Source organism: Oncorhynchus keta, chromosome 3, assembly GCF_023373465.1.
Source record: "Oncorhynchus keta strain PuntledgeMale-10-30-2019 chromosome 3, Oket_V2, whole genome shotgun sequence".
Lineage (NCBI taxonomy): Eukaryota > Metazoa > Chordata > Actinopteri > Salmoniformes > Salmonidae > Oncorhynchus > Oncorhynchus keta.
This window is the reverse complement of record NC_068423.1, coordinates 17,277,152-17,297,586: the sequence shown is the minus strand read 5'-3', so window position 1 is coordinate 17,297,586 and position 20,435 is coordinate 17,277,152. Positions and strand designations below refer to the sequence as shown.

General features: G+C 40.6%; 1 protein-coding gene across 2 annotated transcripts in view; it reads right to left on the bottom strand.

Annotated features, from left to right (window-relative positions):
• Positions 1-20,435, bottom strand: part of grid1b (glutamate receptor, ionotropic, delta 1b) — a 403,887-nt gene that overhangs the window by 12,364 nt on the left and 371,088 nt on the right. For both annotated transcript variants that reach the window (XM_052491320.1, XM_052491326.1), the window contains exons 11-12: positions 19,947-20,283; positions 17,098-17,236 (exon numbers count right to left, since the gene is read on the bottom strand). In XM_052491320.1, coding sequence (XP_052347280.1) covers positions 17,098-17,236; positions 19,947-20,283 — 476 coding nt within the window. The remainder of the gene's footprint in view (positions 1-17,097; positions 17,237-19,946; positions 20,284-20,435) is intronic.

Genomic DNA, 20,435 nt, shown 5'->3' with positions numbered 1-20,435 from the left:
ACAGTAAAGTACACTGTTAAGTGTACTTTGGGTACTTTTTACATGGGTGTAATTTGTACATGCGTGTAATTTGTACATGGGTGTTCAATTTAGAAAGATGAGTTACTCTACTCAAAATGTTACCAAAGTAATAGTAGATTTTGTCAACTTAACTTGATTTCCTGAATTGAAATATTTTAACTTAACTTAAGGCAATAGCAAACATGGCATACCTCACGAATGATGGAGCGCCCCCCATTGGGCTATTGAGATATGTATGTTACAAATTTCTGTTATCGCGTGACCACAGATTATACATTATATTGACCAGATCTTCAAGTGGCCCCTCTAACAATGAAAATAAATCTCTTTAAAAAATGGAAGACAGTTAGCCTGGGTACCAGTCTCTTAGCTAATCCACTCCCTGTACTCCATATCACTTGCCAAAGACTCTTTGGCAATGACAAAGAGTAGCAAAGAGTGGAATGTTAGGTAAAGATAATGGTACTTAGATTGCAAGGCAGTCGGAGGAGGCAAGATAAATGAGTGTGCAAATACGCTTGTGAACAACAGGCACAATTCCGATATAAAGTGTTTTTTCTGAAAGTTGCCGGGATGTCACGTGTCCTATTTATGTCAGTACACTTGTAATAACCTAATCATTCTGAAACATATATTAGATCTGATGTTGGAGTGGTCCTGGAAATGATGACTATGAAGTAGAACATTTTTGAACATTTCCTTCATCCAAGTGTTATACTTTCTCATTGACCTTCATACAAAAACTCCTTGCTCGGTGAGCGGGCCAATCAGTGTAATTTTGTAAATGCCGGATCTGTATGGCAAGACACATCACTCACCCAAGTTTCATCAAAATTAGGCCAGTGCTGTCTGAGATATCGCATATGACTATAATACAAACAAACAGACAGATGGAGACCGATCCACAGTCTCTCCCCGATTTTATCATGGGGGACAACAAATCTATTTTGTAACAGTGTAAATTGAGGATAGGCTTATATGGATGTCAGATGTATGCTCACTGTGAGACAGCTCCAAACTGGCAGGTGGGCCAGCTGTTACATAGCAGTGCTCTGTTTAGACACTTGCTCTGTTTAAACAGTCCAGGGGGAAAAAAGGGCACAGTTTTTTACGTACATCTCTAGACAGGAAATAATGATGCTGATGAGTTGTTTGCTTATTAGTTAGTTAACACCAGAGGAAGCACAGGAAATAATTGAAGAGGAGAAGTAAAGGGACATTGTTTTAACATTAACATTAAAGGTGACTTTTAATCAAAACCTACTCTTAAAGAAATGAATCACTTTTGTGCTGGATCAGATCAGTGCATCAGAAAAAAGCAACAAACAATTTACACACAGCTCAGTTCTGAAAACGAGTGAGAAAAACAGCTTTATGTAATGAAGATATGAGCAACACTAAACTTACAGAACAATCAAGGAGTGTCTAGAACTTGAATTAGCTTACTGTCACGCCCTAATCTGTTTAACGTCTTTCTGCTCGTCTCCACCCCCCTCCAGTTGACACCCATCTTCCCCATTATCCCCAGTGTACTTATTCACCAGAATACCACCCTGCATACCACTGCCGGCTTGCTTCTGAAGCTAAGCAGGGTTAGTCCTGGTCAGTCCCTGGATGGGAGACCAGGTGGTGTTGGAAGGCCAGTAGGAGGCACTCTTTCTTCTGGTCTAAGAAAATATCCCAATTCCCCAGGGCAGTGATTGGGGAGGGTGTTGTCTTTTGGATGGGACGTTAAACAGGTGTCCTGGCTCTCTGAGGTCATTAAAGATCCTATGGCACTTGTCGTAAGAGTAGGGATGTTAACCCTGGTGTCCTGGCTAAATTCCAAATCTGTCCCTCAAACCATCACAGTCACCTAATAATCCACAGTTTATATTTGGCTCATTCCTTTCCCCTGTAACTATTCACCAGGTTGTTGATGTAAATGAGAGCGTGTTCTCAGTCAACTTATCTGGTAAAATAACGGATAAATTAAATACCTGTGTTTTCTGACTGTCCTTGTCTTTTCCCAGCCTCTCTTATTCTCGCCCTCCTGGTTTTTGACCCTTGCTTGTCCTGAACCTTAACCCGCCGGCCTGACCACTCTGCCTGCCACCGACTTTGAGCCTGCCTGACATACCTTTGCCCCTATCTGTATTTCCGACCTCTGCCTGACCTGACCCTGAGCCTGCTTGCCGTCCTGTTGCTGTAATATACATTGTTACTTTGACACGGTCTGGGTCTTACTTTATCCTGATACTTACATAATCCTGTAGAGCAATCTACACCCACACCTTTCTTATAGTTGCTTTTCTATAAGGGGACAGGCAATGTCAAAACATACTTCATCATCAGTTTTTATAAAAGAGTGCTAACAATTCTAAATTCATTTGTCAACCAAAGGGAGTATTCACTGAGCTCGCAAGGAGATTGGACATAACTCGAAGCCTTGTGAGAAGCATTGTGATGCCTTGAAAGGTGTCTGATTTGAGTGTGTGATTTACTATGCCTTTAGAAAGTATTCAGACCCCTAGACTTATTTCACATTTTGTTACGTTACAGACTTATTATAAAATGAATGAAATCAATACAAATCCTCATCAATCTACACACAATAACCCATGATGACAAAGCAAAAAAATACAACTATTTTGCAAATGACAAATTGCAAATCAAAAACAGAAATACCTTAGTTACATAAGTATTCAGACCCTTTGCTATGGGACTCTAAATTGAGCTCAGGTGCATCCTGTTTCCATTGATCATCCTTGTGGTATTTCAACAACTTAATTTGCATCCACCTGTGTTAATTTCAATTGATTGGACATTATTTGGAAAGGCACACAGCTGTCTATATAAGGTCCCACAGTTGACAGTGTATGTCAGAGCAAAAACCAAGCAATGAGGTTGAAGGAATTGAAGGCACAGCTCTGGAGAAGGCTACCAAAATATTTCTGCAGTATTGAAGTTCCCCAAGAACACAGTGGCCTCCATTATTCTTAAATGGAATATGTTTGGAACAACCAAGATTCTTCCTAGAGCTGGCCGCCCAGCCAAACTGAGAAATCAGGGTAGAAGGGCCTTGGTCAGGGAGGTTAGCAAGAACCCAATGGTCACTCTGACAGAGCTCTAGAGTTCCTCTGTGGAGATGGGAGAACCCTTCAGAAGGACAACGATCCCTGCAGCACTCCACCAATCAAGCCTTTATGGTAGAGTGGCCAGACGGAAGCCACTCCTCAGTTAAAGGCACATGACAGCCCGCTCGGGATTTGCCAAAAGGCACCTGAAGACTCTCAGACCATGAGCAACAAGATTTTCTGGTTTGATGAAACCAAGATTGAATTCTGTGGCCTGAATGTCAAGCGTCACGTCTGGAGGAAACCTGGCACCAACCCTACTGTGAATTATGGTTGTGGCAGCATCATGTTGCGGGGATGTTTTTCAAAGTTAGGGACTGAGACACTAGTCAGGATCAAGGCAAAGATGAACGGAGCAAATTATTTAGTGATCCTTGATGAAAACCTGCTCCAGCGCACTCAGGATCTCAGACTGGGGAAAAGGTTCACCTTCCAACAGGACAATGACCCTAAGCACGCAGTCAAGACAATGCGGGGGTGGCTTCGGGACAAGTCTCTGAATGTCCTTGAGTGGACTAGCCAGAGCCCAGACTTGAACCCGATCGAACATCTCTAGCGAGACCTGAAAATACCTGTGCAGCAACACTCCTCATCCAACCTGACAGAGCTTGAGAGGATCTGTAGAGAAGAATGGGAGAAACTCCCCAAATACTGGTTTGCCAAGCTTGTAGCGACATACTCAAGAATACTCTATGCTGAATGTAAATGTAGTATGTCCGGGGGGGGGTTATATAAGTTTATATAAATTAGAAAAAAAATGTCTGTTTTTCCTATTCATTATTGGGTATTGTGTGTAGATTGATGAGAAAAAACAACAATTTAATCCATTTTAAAACAAGGCTGCAACATGTGGAAAAGGTCATGGGGTCTGAATACTTTCCGAAGGCACTGTAATTAAGCTATTCATTACCGGCAACTGTTTAGATCATATTCTTTGTTACATCGTTTCCTAAAACGTTCTAGAGTAATGAAAAGGTGGTGGCATGGCGAATGAATTGTACTTCGGTTCAAGGATATGTCAGCAATGACGCATGGCTATCTCTGGGACAGTCACCACAGCAGTCAGCAGTCGATCTATGTAATGACAAGTTCCCAGTGAGCAATGCATACAATCACAGTTTAGCAAACTGCCTGCACTGTATGTCTGAAAAATGCTCAAAGTACCTGTAAACTTGGTCCAAACATTTCAAGCAACTTTCCTAATCCAACTTCAGGTATCCTAAAACGTAAATAATTGACCAAATTTAAGACGGAATATACTGTGTTCAATAGCGGATAAAATCAACGTGGAGCAAGCTATTTTAACAGTTTTAGAAACTTTAGAGTGTTTTCTGTCCAAATCTACCAATTATATGCATATCCTAGCTTCTGGGCCTGAATAGCAGGCAGTTTACCTTGGGCACGCATTTCATCCGGATGTGAAAATACTGCCACCTATCCCAAACAGGTTAAAGCCACATGCTTGGTTTCCATTTTGGTCAGCTTTAATTGAGGTAGATCATAACTGACGGACACTTCAAGGGATTCAGTGGCAACCATTAGATGTGTTAATAAATAGAGCATTTGTGGTGAGTGGATTCACGATCGGTTTAAATTAAACACTTCTATTTGACTATCTTCATTCAAGTGAATTAAAGCTAATAGCACATGTCAGGCTGTCTTTTGAAATATGCTCTTTGACCTTTCCTGTCAGTCTCTATTGGCTAGTATACTGTATATGAGTAGATATTTACTTGAAAATCTGAATCTTCCTAAATACTAAACCATGTTATGTGTGTTACGGTATTCCAGAACTATAAATATTAAAGTCTCATATAATGAATGACTGTAAAGTATTTAAATGGGTATGCATTATATGGACAGGACATTAGGTCAAACATTAAATTATTTAAGATGACCTCAATGGAAACTTGAAATGTTGTATCTTTTCCCCACACTGCCCTGGCCTCAATAGGACTGTAAGAACAGTTTAATTTTCACCAACTCAATTGAGGGACAATGTGGAGGATAGGGCAAAGTTACTTTAATGCCCTTGCCCAATAGCAGATGACAGAAACACACACCCCATAACGCACCTTCAAGAAGTAAGTAACAAAAACTGTAAGCTAAAGGTCACCTCCTGATTTTACTGTTATCCAGAACCGTGTACTTTGCTTGGTTTATTCCAGTGTTCATGTCTGGGTCATTTGAAGCTCAGTGAAAATAAAAAAGATAATCGCTCAATAAAGCAGTGTGATAGTAGCTGTACTGTTATTTGTGAATATGGGATAGTGTTATAAAAGCATAATAACCCTGTGGATCAGAGATCAATTCCAATCACTATCACTGATTGCTCTCATTTGGCCAAATCAATACATCCTTTTATGCTATGGTCAATATGTGTGCTTTTTCATAGAATTGGTGGTAGAGAATAATAGCAGCATGATGACTGCTTAGAGGAAGGCAATAGCACCCAGGTTTTGTCAGTGTAGAATACAGAGATGTACAGTTCCTTCAGAAAGTATTCATACGCCTTGATTTTTTCCACATTTTCTTGTGTTACAGCCTGAAATTGAGGTGCGGCAGCGTAGCCTAGTGGTTAGAGCGTTGGACTAGTAACCGAAAGGTTGTGAGTTCAAACCCCTGAGCTGGCAAGGTACAAATCTGTCGTTCTGCCCCTGAACAGGCAGTAAACCCACTGTTCCCAGGCAGTCATTGAAAATAAGAATGTGTTCTTAACTGACTTGCCTGGTTAAATAAAGGTAAAAAAATATATATTTATATATATATTTTTTCTCTGACCCATCTACACACAATACCCCATAATGACAAAGTGAAAACATGTTTTTTTATAAATCTAAAGAAGTTGATTGAAAATGAAATACAGAAATATCTTATTTATATTAATATTCATACCCCTGAGTTAATACTTTGAAGAAACACCTTCGGCAGCAAGTGTCTTTCTGGGTAAGTCTGTCAAAGCTTTCCACACCTGGATTGTGCAACATTTGCCCATTATTATAAAATTATAAAATTCTTCAAGCTCTGTTAAATTGGTTGTTGATCATTGCGAGACAATCATTTTCAGGTCTTGCCATAGATTTTCGCATTGATTTAAGTCAAAACTGTAACTCTGCCACTCAGTAACTTTGCCACTAAGAATTGTATTGGATTTGCCCAAACAACACTTTATATTCCACATTTTTTGCAGTATTACTTTAGTGCCTTGTTGCAAACAGGATGCATATTTTGGAATATTTGTTTTTGTACAGGCTTTCTTCTTTTAATTTAGTCAATTAGATCTTCAGTTTTCTCCTATCACAGCCATTAAACTCTGCATCTGTTTTAAAGTCACGATTGGCCTCATGGTCAAAACCCTGAGCGGTGTTCTTCCTCTCCGGCAACTGAGTTAGGAAGGACGCCTGTATCTTTATAGTGAGTTGGTGTACATTTAATGTCAGCTTCTTCTTTTTACCCATCTACCAATTCTTTGCGAGGCACTGGAAAACCTCCCAGGTCCTTGTGGTTGAATCTGTGTTTGAATTTCACTGCTCGACTGAGGGACCTTACTTGTGTGGGGTATGGAGATTAGGTACTGTAGTGATTTAAAAAATCATGTTAGACACAATTATTGAACACAGAGTTAGTCCATGCAACTTATTATGTGACTTAAGCACATTCTTATTCCTGAACTAATTTAACCCTCTAGAGTCTAAGCCCTGTCTAAGCAGGGGGGAGGGGGTTATAAGCTAACATATGAAATTGTTTTAAGATGGCCATACCAAGGATAATTTAGCTATTTGATTTAGAATTTTAAGACCCCTTAACATATTACAAAAATATATTTAAAAAGTATTTGATGCAACATTGAATTTGGCATTAATGCTATTAGCCAAAAAAAACACATTGAATAACAGATTCACTACATGAAACAACAAAATTAAAAGGAAGTTTGTTCTGAAGTGTCTGTCCTATATCTGAGAGATATAAGAAAGATCAGGAGGCTGTTTAAAATTGTTTTTACATGTATTTATCCCCTTATTTTAGGCACTTAGCTATATACTTCCATAATTTTCTAAAACTGGGAACTTCAGACGAGTCTTGTGAGGCTTGTGGGCGTCCTAGAGCAAAACAGAGAACACCATCCTGTTCGTGGGAGTCTCCGCTTTCAAACTGTTCAGACACTACAGATGTTTTCGTCATGAGAAGACCGATTTTCAGGATGTCTCATGGCCTGACAAACACTGCTCTAGCTCTGACACCTTTCACAGCAGATACGGAAGGGCGATATTATTTGTTAATTTGTAAAAATTATTCCACTTTGACATTTTAGAGTATTGTGTGTAGGCTAGTGACAAAAACAAATCTTAATTTCATAAATTTTAAAATCAGGCTGCAACAAAATGCAACAAAACACAACAATATGTGGAAAAAGTCAAGGGGTCTGAATACTTTCTGAAGGTACTGTATGTTTCTCAGGGCTTTTTGAAGAGGCCTTCAACTAGGGTTTCCCATTTTGGGGAATATTCAGAAGTGGAAACTTTCCGTGGGAAATAACGGGAATATATGGGAATTAACGGGAATATATGGGAATTAATGGAAATATATGCAAATTAATATTAATACCATTTGAATGTTTTTGCATTGGATATATTTACCATATCATATGGAGACAAATGGTTAAATCCATCCAATAGAAATGTTTAAAAAACAATTTGGTTACAAATTGAACTTTAATTAAATAAGTTGACTCTTCACATTTCACTGAATTCCAAAATAAAGGGAATATTGAATGATCCCCAATGATCCATCGCATCTCCGGATGGCCACCAATTTTTCAACTCTTGTATTGGTCAGCCTGTTGCGTGCTTTTGGTATGTGTGTTCCCAAACAAGGACCAGTTGCGCTCTGAGGCAGCTGATGTTTGTCACACCCTGATCTGTTTCACCTGTCCTTGTTATTGTCTCCACCCCCTCCAGGTGTCGCTTGTTTTCCCCAGTGTATTTATCCCTGTGTTTCCTGTCTCTCTGTGCCAGTTTGGAATCAGGTGAATTAACACACCTCATTTAGCAGGCTCAAGCAAGCTAAAACCCACATGGTGTCAAAAACTAACTAGCAGAACATGTTAACAAGTTAGAAATGATTTAAACACACTTTGCCGTAGGGTTTGAACATTTACTAGTTAACAAAAAAATTATGTATGCCATATAAAATATATTCAGTATTGTAATCAAAACTTACCAGAAAGCATGTAGTCCTTGGCTCAGACAGTGTAGTAGTGTGGGATCAATATCATCTCATTAGTGTCTAAGATCTTGACAATCAGCTGTACATGTGATGGAAGAGCACACTGTGCATGCAGAGGGTTGCAATTCCATTGAATTGGGGATAGTTTAACCAAAACAGGCCACAAGACCTAGAATTGCCTTGTGTGTATCCCACAAAAAAAGGGTTCACTGTTATAAGATAACTTTTCTGATACATTTAAGCTACATTTCCTAGGTTTCTGGGGCTTAACTTCCCATGGAAAACTTTGGGTAAAATTCTGGAAATTTACCGGAAAGTTTCCATCCCTTTGCAACCCTACCTCCAACATTCATGAATATACAATATTGTTCATGGGTGTACTTTGGATATCTTCTGTATGTGTTTACTAGAATAAATAAAGTAATTTATTTTGCAACACAAGAATGCATTGAAGATGAACTGATGGAAATGTCATCTTGGATTTGATTTTCTGGAATATAGTTAAAAGAAGCAGCGAGGGAAATTGGCATGTCACCATAGTGTTCAAACAGTCAGTGATCTCTGATGTGACACGCTTGATGACATACTCTATTCACTAGTAGATACTAAAGAAAACATTTGATGTACAATCAAAAGGCCCTCCATCTTCCAACCTCAGATTTTAGAAATAAAAAACATTCCAGACTGTAACCTTGCCGTAATATTAATAAATCATTTCATATTAAGGACATGACTGACGTCATACTTCTGTGTGATTGCCAATGAGCGACTTTCTCAACATATATATATTTATTTTTTCTCCCAGATTTTGATCATCTTACCTCAAAAGGACATTATCAACATAAATATTTAACTTATTCATTGTTATGAACATGATATGGGGAACAATAGGCACTTTGTCTAAGAAAATATAGCTTATTTCTAAACAAAGTAGCCATTTTCATCCGCTATAGAAATGCTAAGGATATGGGTTTTGCAAGTGCCAACATCCCTCTCGAAAAAGTTGACAATCCCAAAATGTGTACATTCATTAATGCCAGTGAAATGACCAAATCTTCCTCTAGTGGCATCGTGGGTCGAATGTCATTAGTATTTTTTTCATAATTAACTTTTTTTTTTGCTGACAATCCGGTGTTTCTATGTGAAACATTTTAAAATATTTCAGTCTTCTGTGATGTATAATGTTTAGTATTGGGATGCAAACTCAAGATCGAATACATTTCAACTCTATATCTGACATGGTAAAGGTGTTTTTTTTAAGCCCATAACCATTTTTGCGGTGTATACTTTTATTTCAAAGTAGATTTATTTCAAAGTAGATTTGTTTAAGTCTATCAATAAAAACTCTGTGTGACCCTGATTTAGACCACCGCAGTAAATGGTTAACACACTGGGGCGCAGTCTAGTCAAAAAAACTGAAAGCATTTCCATAATAACTGGCGAATCTACTGACACACAAGAAATGGTCTTGTGTGTCAGTAGATTCGCCAGTTATTATGGATGTTCTTCATATTTTGAAGGAGAGGTGGGTGAAGATGTTAAAGTTGCTCTGGCTGATACAGTATTTAAAGGCAGTGAACTATTCAATAGTGTCAGAATGTCATTCAGAGTACATGCACTTTTACTTGCATTTTGTGGAGGTTGAGAAGCGTATCTCTCCAAATACTGCGGTCCTAACAGAATTGGAGAAGTTGTTGGGTTGTTAGGCTAGCCATTTATGTTCTGAAAATAGTCTAAATTGTCCCCTATATGTCACGCCCTGGTCGAAGTATTTTGTGTATTTCTTTATGTATTTGGTCAGGCCAGGGTGTGACATGGGTTTTTGTATGTGGTGTGTAGCTTAGTGGGATTGTAGCTTAGTGGGGTGTTCTAGGAGAGTCTATGGCTGTCTGAAGTGGTTCTCAATCAGAGGCAGGTGTTTATCGTTGTCTCTGATTGGGAGCCATATTTAGGCAGCCATATTCTTTGGTTGTATTGTGGGTGATTGTCCTTAGTGTTGTGTGTTGTGTGTTGTGTGTTGTGTGTTGTGTGTTGTGTGTTGTGTGTTGTGTGTTGTGTGTTGTGTGTTGTGTGTTGTGTGTTTTGTGTTAGTTTGCACCAGTTAAGACTGTTTCGGTTTTCACTACGTTTATTGTTTTGTAGAGTTTGTGTTTTGGATTCGTGTTACGTTGTGTAAATAAACATGGATCACAATATACGCGCTGCAGTTTGGTCCGACTCTCCTTCACCACATGAAAACCGAGACACTATATATTTTCTGAGATACAAATGTCTAACATACCCATATGTTAAGAACGGGCTATGAATACTTTGTGAAATATTTTGGTTGATTGATGTTGTCTTGTAAGGAGACTTTTTCATTAAATCCTCCACAACCTTCTCGGTACTGTAGAAGCATTCTGCTGAGATAGCGTCATGTGTTGTTGTTATTTCAGTTGGCTGTCTATTCTGTCTTTCCATTTATAATCTAATGCTAAATTGCAGGTTTTGAAGAATATATTGTCTGCAAAGAGCGTCCAAGCGGGGTATTGGCGCACTCTTTTTCAACCGATATTCAGATGTTTTATTTTGTATATTTTCTGGTTGGATTCAGTCTCTCCCCTTTAACTGTCCTAATTGCACCATTTTTATAAACTCGGATGATCAGGGATTGAGTCTGTTGGAGAGGATCAGTTTGAGTAAAGTGAGGTGTAGAATCACTGATCTACAAATTGTATTCCTTGCCAAATAATAGGCTTTGTGCAATTAAGATTTGTATGCTACGCCTCCCCTGGTTTAGGCGATCCCCCCACCAAACACTCACGCATAACCAAATCCAGTGGATAATGCTAGAAATACCGGTCAAACCCCCACCCCCCCCCCAAAAAAACAACAACCCAAACACATGTCATAGTAATAATAAATTAATACATATACAGGAATCATTTGTTGTTTGCCAAATATCACCCCATGGAGGAAATAAAAGCAATCAATGCCCTCCCCCTTCTCCCTCTCCCCATGTTTCACATTATCAACACATGCATTCAAAATCTGAATAAGAAATACACTGTGGGCTGCCAAACAAATTACCCAGTGGATACTGTGAGTGTCTTTCTGGGCGCTGCCCAGTCTGTGAATACAATAATTAGGTTTAAACAAGGTTGGTTAGATTTACATAATCGCCTGATCAAGGATAGAGAGGGAACAGAGAGAAAAAATGTCAAAAAATCAGGATGAAAAGATATTTATGACTTTGAGGCCTCGCCAGGTTTTGTTTTTAGGATGTCAAAAACGTTTTCGTTTAATCTTTTGCCTCCGCCACTTGACACCTTCTCAAAAAATATTCTGCCCATTTCACAGAACTTGCAAGCACGTATTTCCAGCATTTCAATAAATGGTAAACAAAATGTAAATTAATTGATAGGTATATTACTCAAAGTTTGGAGTAAAAATGAAACCCTCTCAAATGATGTAGGTCACAAAATTCACACACTGTCAATGCAATCGCATGTGGTATGCATTAGTGCTCACTTGTGTGTGTGTTCGAGCATAAGTGGGGGCTCCTCATGATATCACTGGCTAATGCACATCACCATTAACACCTGGCACTGGCTGTAAATGGTGTGATGGGAGACCCTTCAGAAAGAGGTTCATTGTGACCTCTGGGTTCAGGGGGAGTATGGGATGGAAAACACGTGTCTAATGTACTTTCCACTACCTATCCACTACCTACCATTCCCATTAGCTAACGTAACCACCATGCTGATGTAAAGAATGTCAAGCTGCTTGCTTAGCGAGTGCCACGTCCTCCTGATTCGGCTCACACCGTGGCTCAAACCCAGGACCTTTGCATCGCTAGCACACATGACCGCCCTCCTGAAGCATCTTACCAGTCGGTGCCAAGCGAAAAGCTATCTACTCGCTGATGCAACTCTGAGGAGTAAGTTTCAGACATTCCCATGCGCTCCAATGACATAAATGTAAAGAGACATTTGAAAGCACCCAGTGTCTGATTCAGCCATGGTTTCCACTAACAGGAGTGGGATGAATCATCCAGAATGGCTATAAATAAAGAACCTCTCCAAGCAGTGGCAGAATCAACAGAATGGCTAGAGCTCTGTCTCTATAACCTAATGTACCGAGAATACAGATATAAACAAGAAGGACACTGCGTCACACCAGTGAAAAGCACACTCCATTCCGTACTCCTAACGTGGCAGAAATCTGCCAGGAAGGTCTGCTTCAGATATGTTTGATTATGACAATTGGTACGCAGGTGGAATATATAAATATTTACACTGAATAAAAATATAACTTGTAAAGTGTTGGTCCCATGTTTCATGAGCTGAAATCCCCTTTGCCGAAACAATCTATCCATCTGACAGGTTTGGCAAATCAAGAAACTGATTAAACAGCATGATTTTTACACAGGTGCACCTTGTGCAATAAAAGGCCACTCTAAAATGTGCAGTTGTCACACAACACAATGCCACAGATCTCTCAAGTTTTGAGGGAGCATGCAATACACATGCTGACTGCAGGAAAGTCCACCAAAGCTTTTGCCAGAGAATTGAATGTTCATTTCCCTACCATAAGCCGCCTCTCCAACATCGTTTTAGAGAATTTGGCAGTACGTCCAACCGGCCTCACAACCGCAGACCACGTGTATCGTGTAGTGTGGGCGAGCGGTTTGCTGATGTCAGCGTTGTATTTTCAGGCATAAACTACGGACAACAAACAGAATTGCATTTTATCGATGGCAATTTGAATGCAAAGAGATACCGTGACAAGATCCTGAGGCCCATTGTCATGCCATTCATTTGCCTCATCACCTCATGTTTCAGCATGACAATGCACAGCCCAATATTGCAAGGATCTGTACACAATTTTTGGAAGCTGAAAATGTCCCAGATCTTCCATGGCCTGCATACTCACCTGACATGTCACCCACTGAGCTGTTTAGGATGCGCTGTATGACAGCATGTTCCAGTTTCAGACAATATCCAGCAACTTCGCACAGCAATTGAAGTGGAGTGGGACAACATTCTGAAGACCGGAATCAACAGCCTGATCAACTCTATACATAGGAGATGTGTAGCGCTGCATGAGGCAAATGGTGGTGAAACTAGATATGGACTGTTTTTCTGATCCACTACCTACTTAAAAAAAAAAGATATCTGGGACCAATAGATGCATATCTGTATTCCCTGTCTTGTGAAATACATAGATAAGGGCCTAATTTATTTATTTCAATTGACTGATTTCCTTATATGAACTGTAACTCAGTAAAAAAAATCTATTGTTGCATGTTGCATTTATTTTTTTGTTCAGTATATATATTTTTCAAGCTGACGTGACAAACATAATACTATAATACTAGTAGATTATATGGTACATGTAGCGTAATAAAAACCTGCTGTAAAAAAAGCAGGGGAATTGGAGGAGCAATGATATGAAAAGCTTGAGCTTGACACCTTGATAAACTAATTTCCTGATGATGGCTCACCAATCATCGTACTGGGCGACTTCAACCTCCTGATGCCGGACTTCATTTCAGTTCTTTGACCTCACACTTTCCCAGTCCCCTCCCACTCACAAGGCAGGCAATGTGCTTGATCTCATCTTTACTAGAAGATGTTTGCTTGGTAATGTCACTGCAACCCCCCTACATGTCTCTGATTATTACTTTGTTGCTTTTCTCTCCCTCTCTCCTCCAAACGTAACCACTCAGCCACTACTCAGATACGCTATCACAATCTTCACTCTCTATCTTTCCCACTACCCCCTCCTCTTCTATCCTATCATCTCTCCCTTCTGCTAAATCCTTCTCCCTCCTGTCTCCTCACTCTGCCTCCTCGACCCTACTCTCCTTCCTTTTCACAACACAGCCTGTCCCCTTTCCTCCCAGCTGGCTTGACCCTCCCCTCCCGCTCCATGGCTGAGTGACTCACTGCGTGCTAGAGTCCTCCATCGGGTCTGATACCAACAGTTCCCCGTGGGTGACCCGCAAAAAAAATCAGCTTGCGGGTGGAATGAAAACGTTCTTTGAACAATTATATTGAGGGCCGGAAACATTTGAAATCAACACAATATTTTTACAAAACCCAGGAGCTTGTGGTGTTGTGAATTCCATTATGTGAGCAGGGAAGCAGACATATAGGCTACCAGCCACGCACGCAGTGAGAGAGTGTGGAGCAGGGAACTGTCAACATTATTTGTGTGGTGCTGAAACATTTTAATTTGTCCATGTGCAGAGCTTATGTTCTGTCCCTCCATGTGAGAATATATAGCCAGGTTGACTTTCCCTGGCTAGCCTAGCTCACGCAAAAATGGCTAACGTAACCATAGAAATAAAAATAAATGTTAAGATGGGGAATACAAAATCGTGGATACAGGTCCCGCGTGAGAGAAATCCCTGGTTTGTAAGGATATTGGAATCATTGTGGACAAGGACAAAAACACGGTAGATGGATAGACTACACAGCCTTCAAAAAGTGCAAGCAAGTTCTGTTAATTATCAATTAATAATTATTACATTAAGGTAGGCTTTCGCTATTTTTTTTACCTTATGAAGGACATATAAAGTTATAATCAGTACAGCTGGTAAAAGTTTGATTAAGGTCTATTAGCCTACTAAATATTTTTATTTTTGCAGCCTACATTCAATTCTAGGAATTGTTCATTTAAGTTTCAATGAAATGATTTTATTACTGTCACGCCCTGACCTTAGAGAGCTGTTTTATTTCTCTATTTGGTTAGGTCAGGGTGTGATGTGGGGTGGGCATTCTATGTTTTGTATTTCTGTGTGTTTGGCCGAGTGTGGTTCCCAATCAGAGGCAGCTGTCTATCGTTGTCTCTGATTGGGAATCATACTTAGGAAGCCTGTTTTGCCACCTTAGTTGTGGGTAGTTGTCTTTGTTAGTGGCCTGTATAGCCCTAGTAAGCTTCACGGTCGTCGTCGTTTCTTGTTTTGTTGGTGACATTTAAAGGAATAAAGAGAAAATGTACGCTCACCACGCTGCACCTTGGTCCGATCATTTTCAAGACAGCGATCGTGACAATTATTTTAACCATATTGATTGTAAAGGTCTTGTTTTGTTATCTCAGCTATAGGTTTTCATTAGGTAGGTTAATAAGAAAGCAATTTTTTCCAAAGCGATTTGAGTTGTCAATGTGCTGTATCACATTATGAAAAAAATATATATTGTTCTTAATTCATGTCATGGTTTCTGTTTATCCAAATGTTGGGCCGCCTGACTGACCACCACCCGAGTGGGACACCCGACAACCTGCCCACTCAACCCCATCCCTCCTCCCTTCTTCTCTTCTGACACCTCTGGTCTCTTGACCATCCCACCACTAGGGGTGGTCAGCTCCCACTCAGCCCAGTCAAAGCTCTTCTCTGTCCTGGCACCTCAATGGTGGAACGAGCTACCCCCGGACGCTAGGACAGGAGAGTCCCTGCCCATCATCTTAAAACGTCTGAAACCCTGCCTCTTCAAAGAATATCTTAAATAACACATTGTTCTTACAACCCCCCCCCCCCCCCCCCCCACACACACACAACACACACACACACAAATAACCTTCCACTTGTCTTTTCCCACTAGCACTGACTTTGCTGACAACTTATTTATTGAGGAAAAAGGTACGTACTACGACTGCGATATGTGGTTGTTTCACCTAACTATCTTATTAGGCTGGATGACCTTCCTGCAATCCCCTCCCTCCTCCATCCTTGAAACACACCATTTGCACAACATCAGCATAATCAAATACAATCAGACGTCAAAGCCACAGCGCCTGAGCAAATACGCATCGTGCCGGGATAAGCGGTGGATAACATTTGCACATCCGAAGGCCAACAGAGAGGGGATGGTAATCTTTAAAGATCCAACATCATGCCTCCATGTGTGAGGTCCATGTACATATACATGTGTCTGTGTGTGTCTGTGAGCAGGGATGCATTTTTCGGCATATGATTATTCAAAATGGATTCTACTGGACGATGCCATGATGTATGTCTGGCATTTCAAACAGTCGGCACATACCAGCGTAGCGAAATATCACCTTCAGAAGGAAGACACCGTATTAGATAATACGAACGCTGCAATCAAGCATTAGACATGTCAATTCATTTTCAGTTCAAATGTTGTGGATGACACTGTGGAGATTTGTGGAATATGCTCTGGAGCCCATGTTCCGATAGGATGAATGGAAAAAGTACTGCATGGTCGAGCTGTGACATTAAAATAATGATCCTGTACATCCTGAATGTCATATTTCATATAAATCTATTGAAAACTTTAGAGGATCTTTTGCATTATTCAACATATCACCATAGTTGTGTATCAGTCCGTTGTGAGGCTTCAAGAAGATCTGATGTACACACATGGTTTGAAGCCATTCCATTTTCCCCGTTAAAGCCATTATTATGAGCCGTCCTCCCCTGAGCAGCCTACACACTGCAGTGCATACTACCTTGACCACTCACAAAACGTGACCCCTGTATAAACCACAGACTGACAAGACTTGTGGTGAACACCTCATTCATATTCTACTGCAGACAATAAAAGACAGTGAACTTCTGGATGGTCTTTCTTGGTCTCCCCTTGTGATGACAAATCATTAGACAGTCCAACAGTGGGGTAAGCCAAGGGTCGTCATTCATGACTTGTTCACCCGGGTTAACAATACCTTGACACCATTATTCAGGAAGGGATAAAACAGAGTCAGAGGGGCAGGAGCAACCTACCGTACGATGGTGTCCATGCGGGAGACGGTGAGGTAGGCTGCCAGGTTGGCCGTGTAGGAGGAACATACAATGAGGGTGAAGAGCCACCAGCTACCCATGACGATCCTCAGGGCCACAGAGCTCACCACGCTGTCCCCTCCTATAGAGGGGGAGAAAGGACATGTCACTATCCAGGCTGGGTAGAAAGCAACTACAGTTATCAAGGGGTTGAGGATGAACAAGTAGTTGGTAAAGTGGGTGGATGTACAGTACCAGTCAAAAGTTTAGACACCCCTACTCATTCAAGGGTTTTCTTTATTTTTTACTATTTTCTACATTGTAGAATAATAGTGAAGACAACATAACTATGAAATAACACATATGGAATCATGTAGTAACCAGAAAAGTGTTCAACAAATCTAAATAGATTTTAGATTTTAGATTCTAGATTCTTCAAAGTAGCCACCTTTTGCCTTGATGACAGCTTTGTACACTTTTGGCATTCTCTCAACCAGCGTCACCTGGAATGCTTTCCAACCATCTTGAAGGAGTTCCCACATATGCTGAGCACTTGTTGGCTGCTTTTCCTTCACCCTGTGGTCCAACTCATCCCAAACCATCTCAATTGGGTTGGTTGATTGCCAGGTCATCTGATGCAGCACTCCATCAATATCCTTCTTGGTCAAATAGCCCTTACACAGCCTGGAGGTGTGTTGGGTCATTGTCCTGTTGAAAAAAAAATGATAGTCCCACTAAGCGCAAACCAGATGCCGTATTGCTGCAGAATGCTGTGGTAGCCATGATGGTTAAGTGTGCATGGAATTCTAAATAATTATAAATAAGTAACTGACAATGTCACCAGCAAAACACGCCCACATCATCACACCTCCTCCCCCATGCTTCACGGTGGGAACCACACATGCAGAGATCATCCGGTCACCTACCCTGCGTCTCACAAAGACATGGTGGTTGGAACCAAAAAGTTGGATTTAACAGACCAAAGGACAGATTTCCACCGGTCTAATGTCAATTACTCGTGTTTCTTGGCCCAAGCAAGTCTCTTCTTATTATTTGTGTCCTTCAGTAATGGGACGTTTCTTTGCAGCAATTCGACCTTGAAGGCCTAATTCACGCAGTCTCGTCTGAACAGTTTATATAGAGATGTGTTTGGGCTGCAATTTCTGAGGCTGGTAATTCTAATGAACTTATCCTCTGCAGCAGAGGTAATTCTTGGTCTTCCTTTACTGTGGTGGTCCTCATGAGAGCCAGTTTCATCATACCGCTTGATGGTTTTTGCGACTGCACTTGAAGAAACTTTCAAAGTTCTTGAAATTTTCCAGATTGACTCACCTTCATGTCTTAAAGTAATGATGGGCTGTCGTTTCGCTTTGCTTATTTGAGCTGTTCTTGTCATAATATGTACTTGTTCTTTTACCAAATAGGGCTATCCTATATATACCACAATTTATTGGCTCAAGCGCATTAAGAAGGAAACTAATTCCACAAATTAACTTTTAACAGGGCACCCCTGTCAGTTGCAATGCTTCCAGGTGACTACCTCATGAATCTGGTTGAGAGAATGCCAAGAGTGTTCAAAGCTGTCATCAAGGAAAAGGTTGGCTACTTTTTGAAGAATCTCAAATATAAAATACACTTGTTAGGTTACTACATGCTTCCATATGTGTTATTTCATAGTTTTGATTTCTTCACTGTTATTCTAAAATGTAGAAAATAAAGAAAAACCCTTGACTGAGTAGGTGTGTCCAAACTTGTGACTGACACTGTATATCAGAGGAGACTGGTGGACTATAGGAGGACACATTTTCAGTTGAGGCTGGTTATCGGAAGACAGGCTCATTGTAATGTATTGAATGGAATAAAAGGAACGGTATCAAGACATCAAACATATGGAAACCACATGCTCGACTTCGTTCAATTTCTTACTTTCCAGATAATAGAATGAGCCCATTCTCCTATAGCCCCTCCCACCAGCCCCCACTGATGTATATAGAAGATGCTGTGACAGAAATGGTTATATAAGGATCACTGAAGGGCTGAAGTCTGTTCACCGTCCCATAACACAATTGGTTGACAATATGCTGTACTAAGAAAATCTATCCAGATTAGAGTGATTCACTTCAAAGGTTCCATAACTTTCAAAGAAAAATGTGTTATGACGGACCACTGTTTTCCCATACAGATAAAAAAGTGTCCACTTGAAATAGTGGGCAGTTGCAAAGAACTAACAGGACAGAGGCTCCCCATGTTTAATCCTTGGCTGTTAGGCTTAAAATGGTTCAACAGGCTCTCTGGCAGGAGGTAATTATAGATGCAGCTGAGGTTCAACAGGACTTGCTGACACACTCATTTATTTCCCTTTGCCAGTCTTGGATCCCAACCAACATATCCTTTTCTTCATTCAAAGGCACCTTTACTGTGCTCTTGTGAGCTTAACAAGCTTGTAATGCAATCACTATGTTATATGGACTGTATACAGCACACGTGTCCATGAGACATGTACGAGACAGCAACATAGGTGCAGAAACAGCTGGGTGGCCTTTTCCACTTCACATGCAACTTTATGGATGGTATTGTAACGCATAGGATCACTTTCATTACCTAAATCGGCTTACTGTTCATCTGAGCATTAGAAAGTATCAACATCTTATCATAAATAGTTTGTAAATAATCACCAGATATTTTAATGAATCATACATTTTTACAATGTAATCGACAAACACATTCCAGCACATGAAAATGGTATGTTTCTCATAAAATATTTGAAACATACAAATGATACATTTGTTTTTTACTGTAAAATGTCCTGGGTTGCTTTAGATAAAATCTAAATGAGGTATATATATTTGTACCTTGCTGTACAAACGCTCCATAGACTATCCAGATAGCACTGTGCAGGGAGTTGGACGCCTGGTTGGCGGGCTGCTGGTGTGGCACTGGAGGATTCTGGGTCCTCAGTGACTGCATCCTGCTTAGCAGGAAGATGAGAACTCCAACCACGGGGATGGCTGCAGCGATACACCCCCACACGGCCAGGTCAAACGGAGCGAACAGCGAGAAGATGTTGATCTTCTCCTCCGGTTTCTTCAGCAGGATCCCCACCGAGTAGTCCATGTAGCGCTTACTGAAGTCCACCACGCTTTCCCGCTCCGGAGTGATAGTAATAGCAGACACGGCCAGGTCAGCCCTCTGTGGAGACAGACAGAGAATAAGTATAGCTAACGTCCCCTGGTCAGTCAGGGATGAGCGGGGACTGAATTCAAGTGGGAACCGTAATGGTCTCAAATGGCATTCTCTTCTTAGGGGTAATACAGCAGGTTGGTAGGTTTCACGGGTATTAC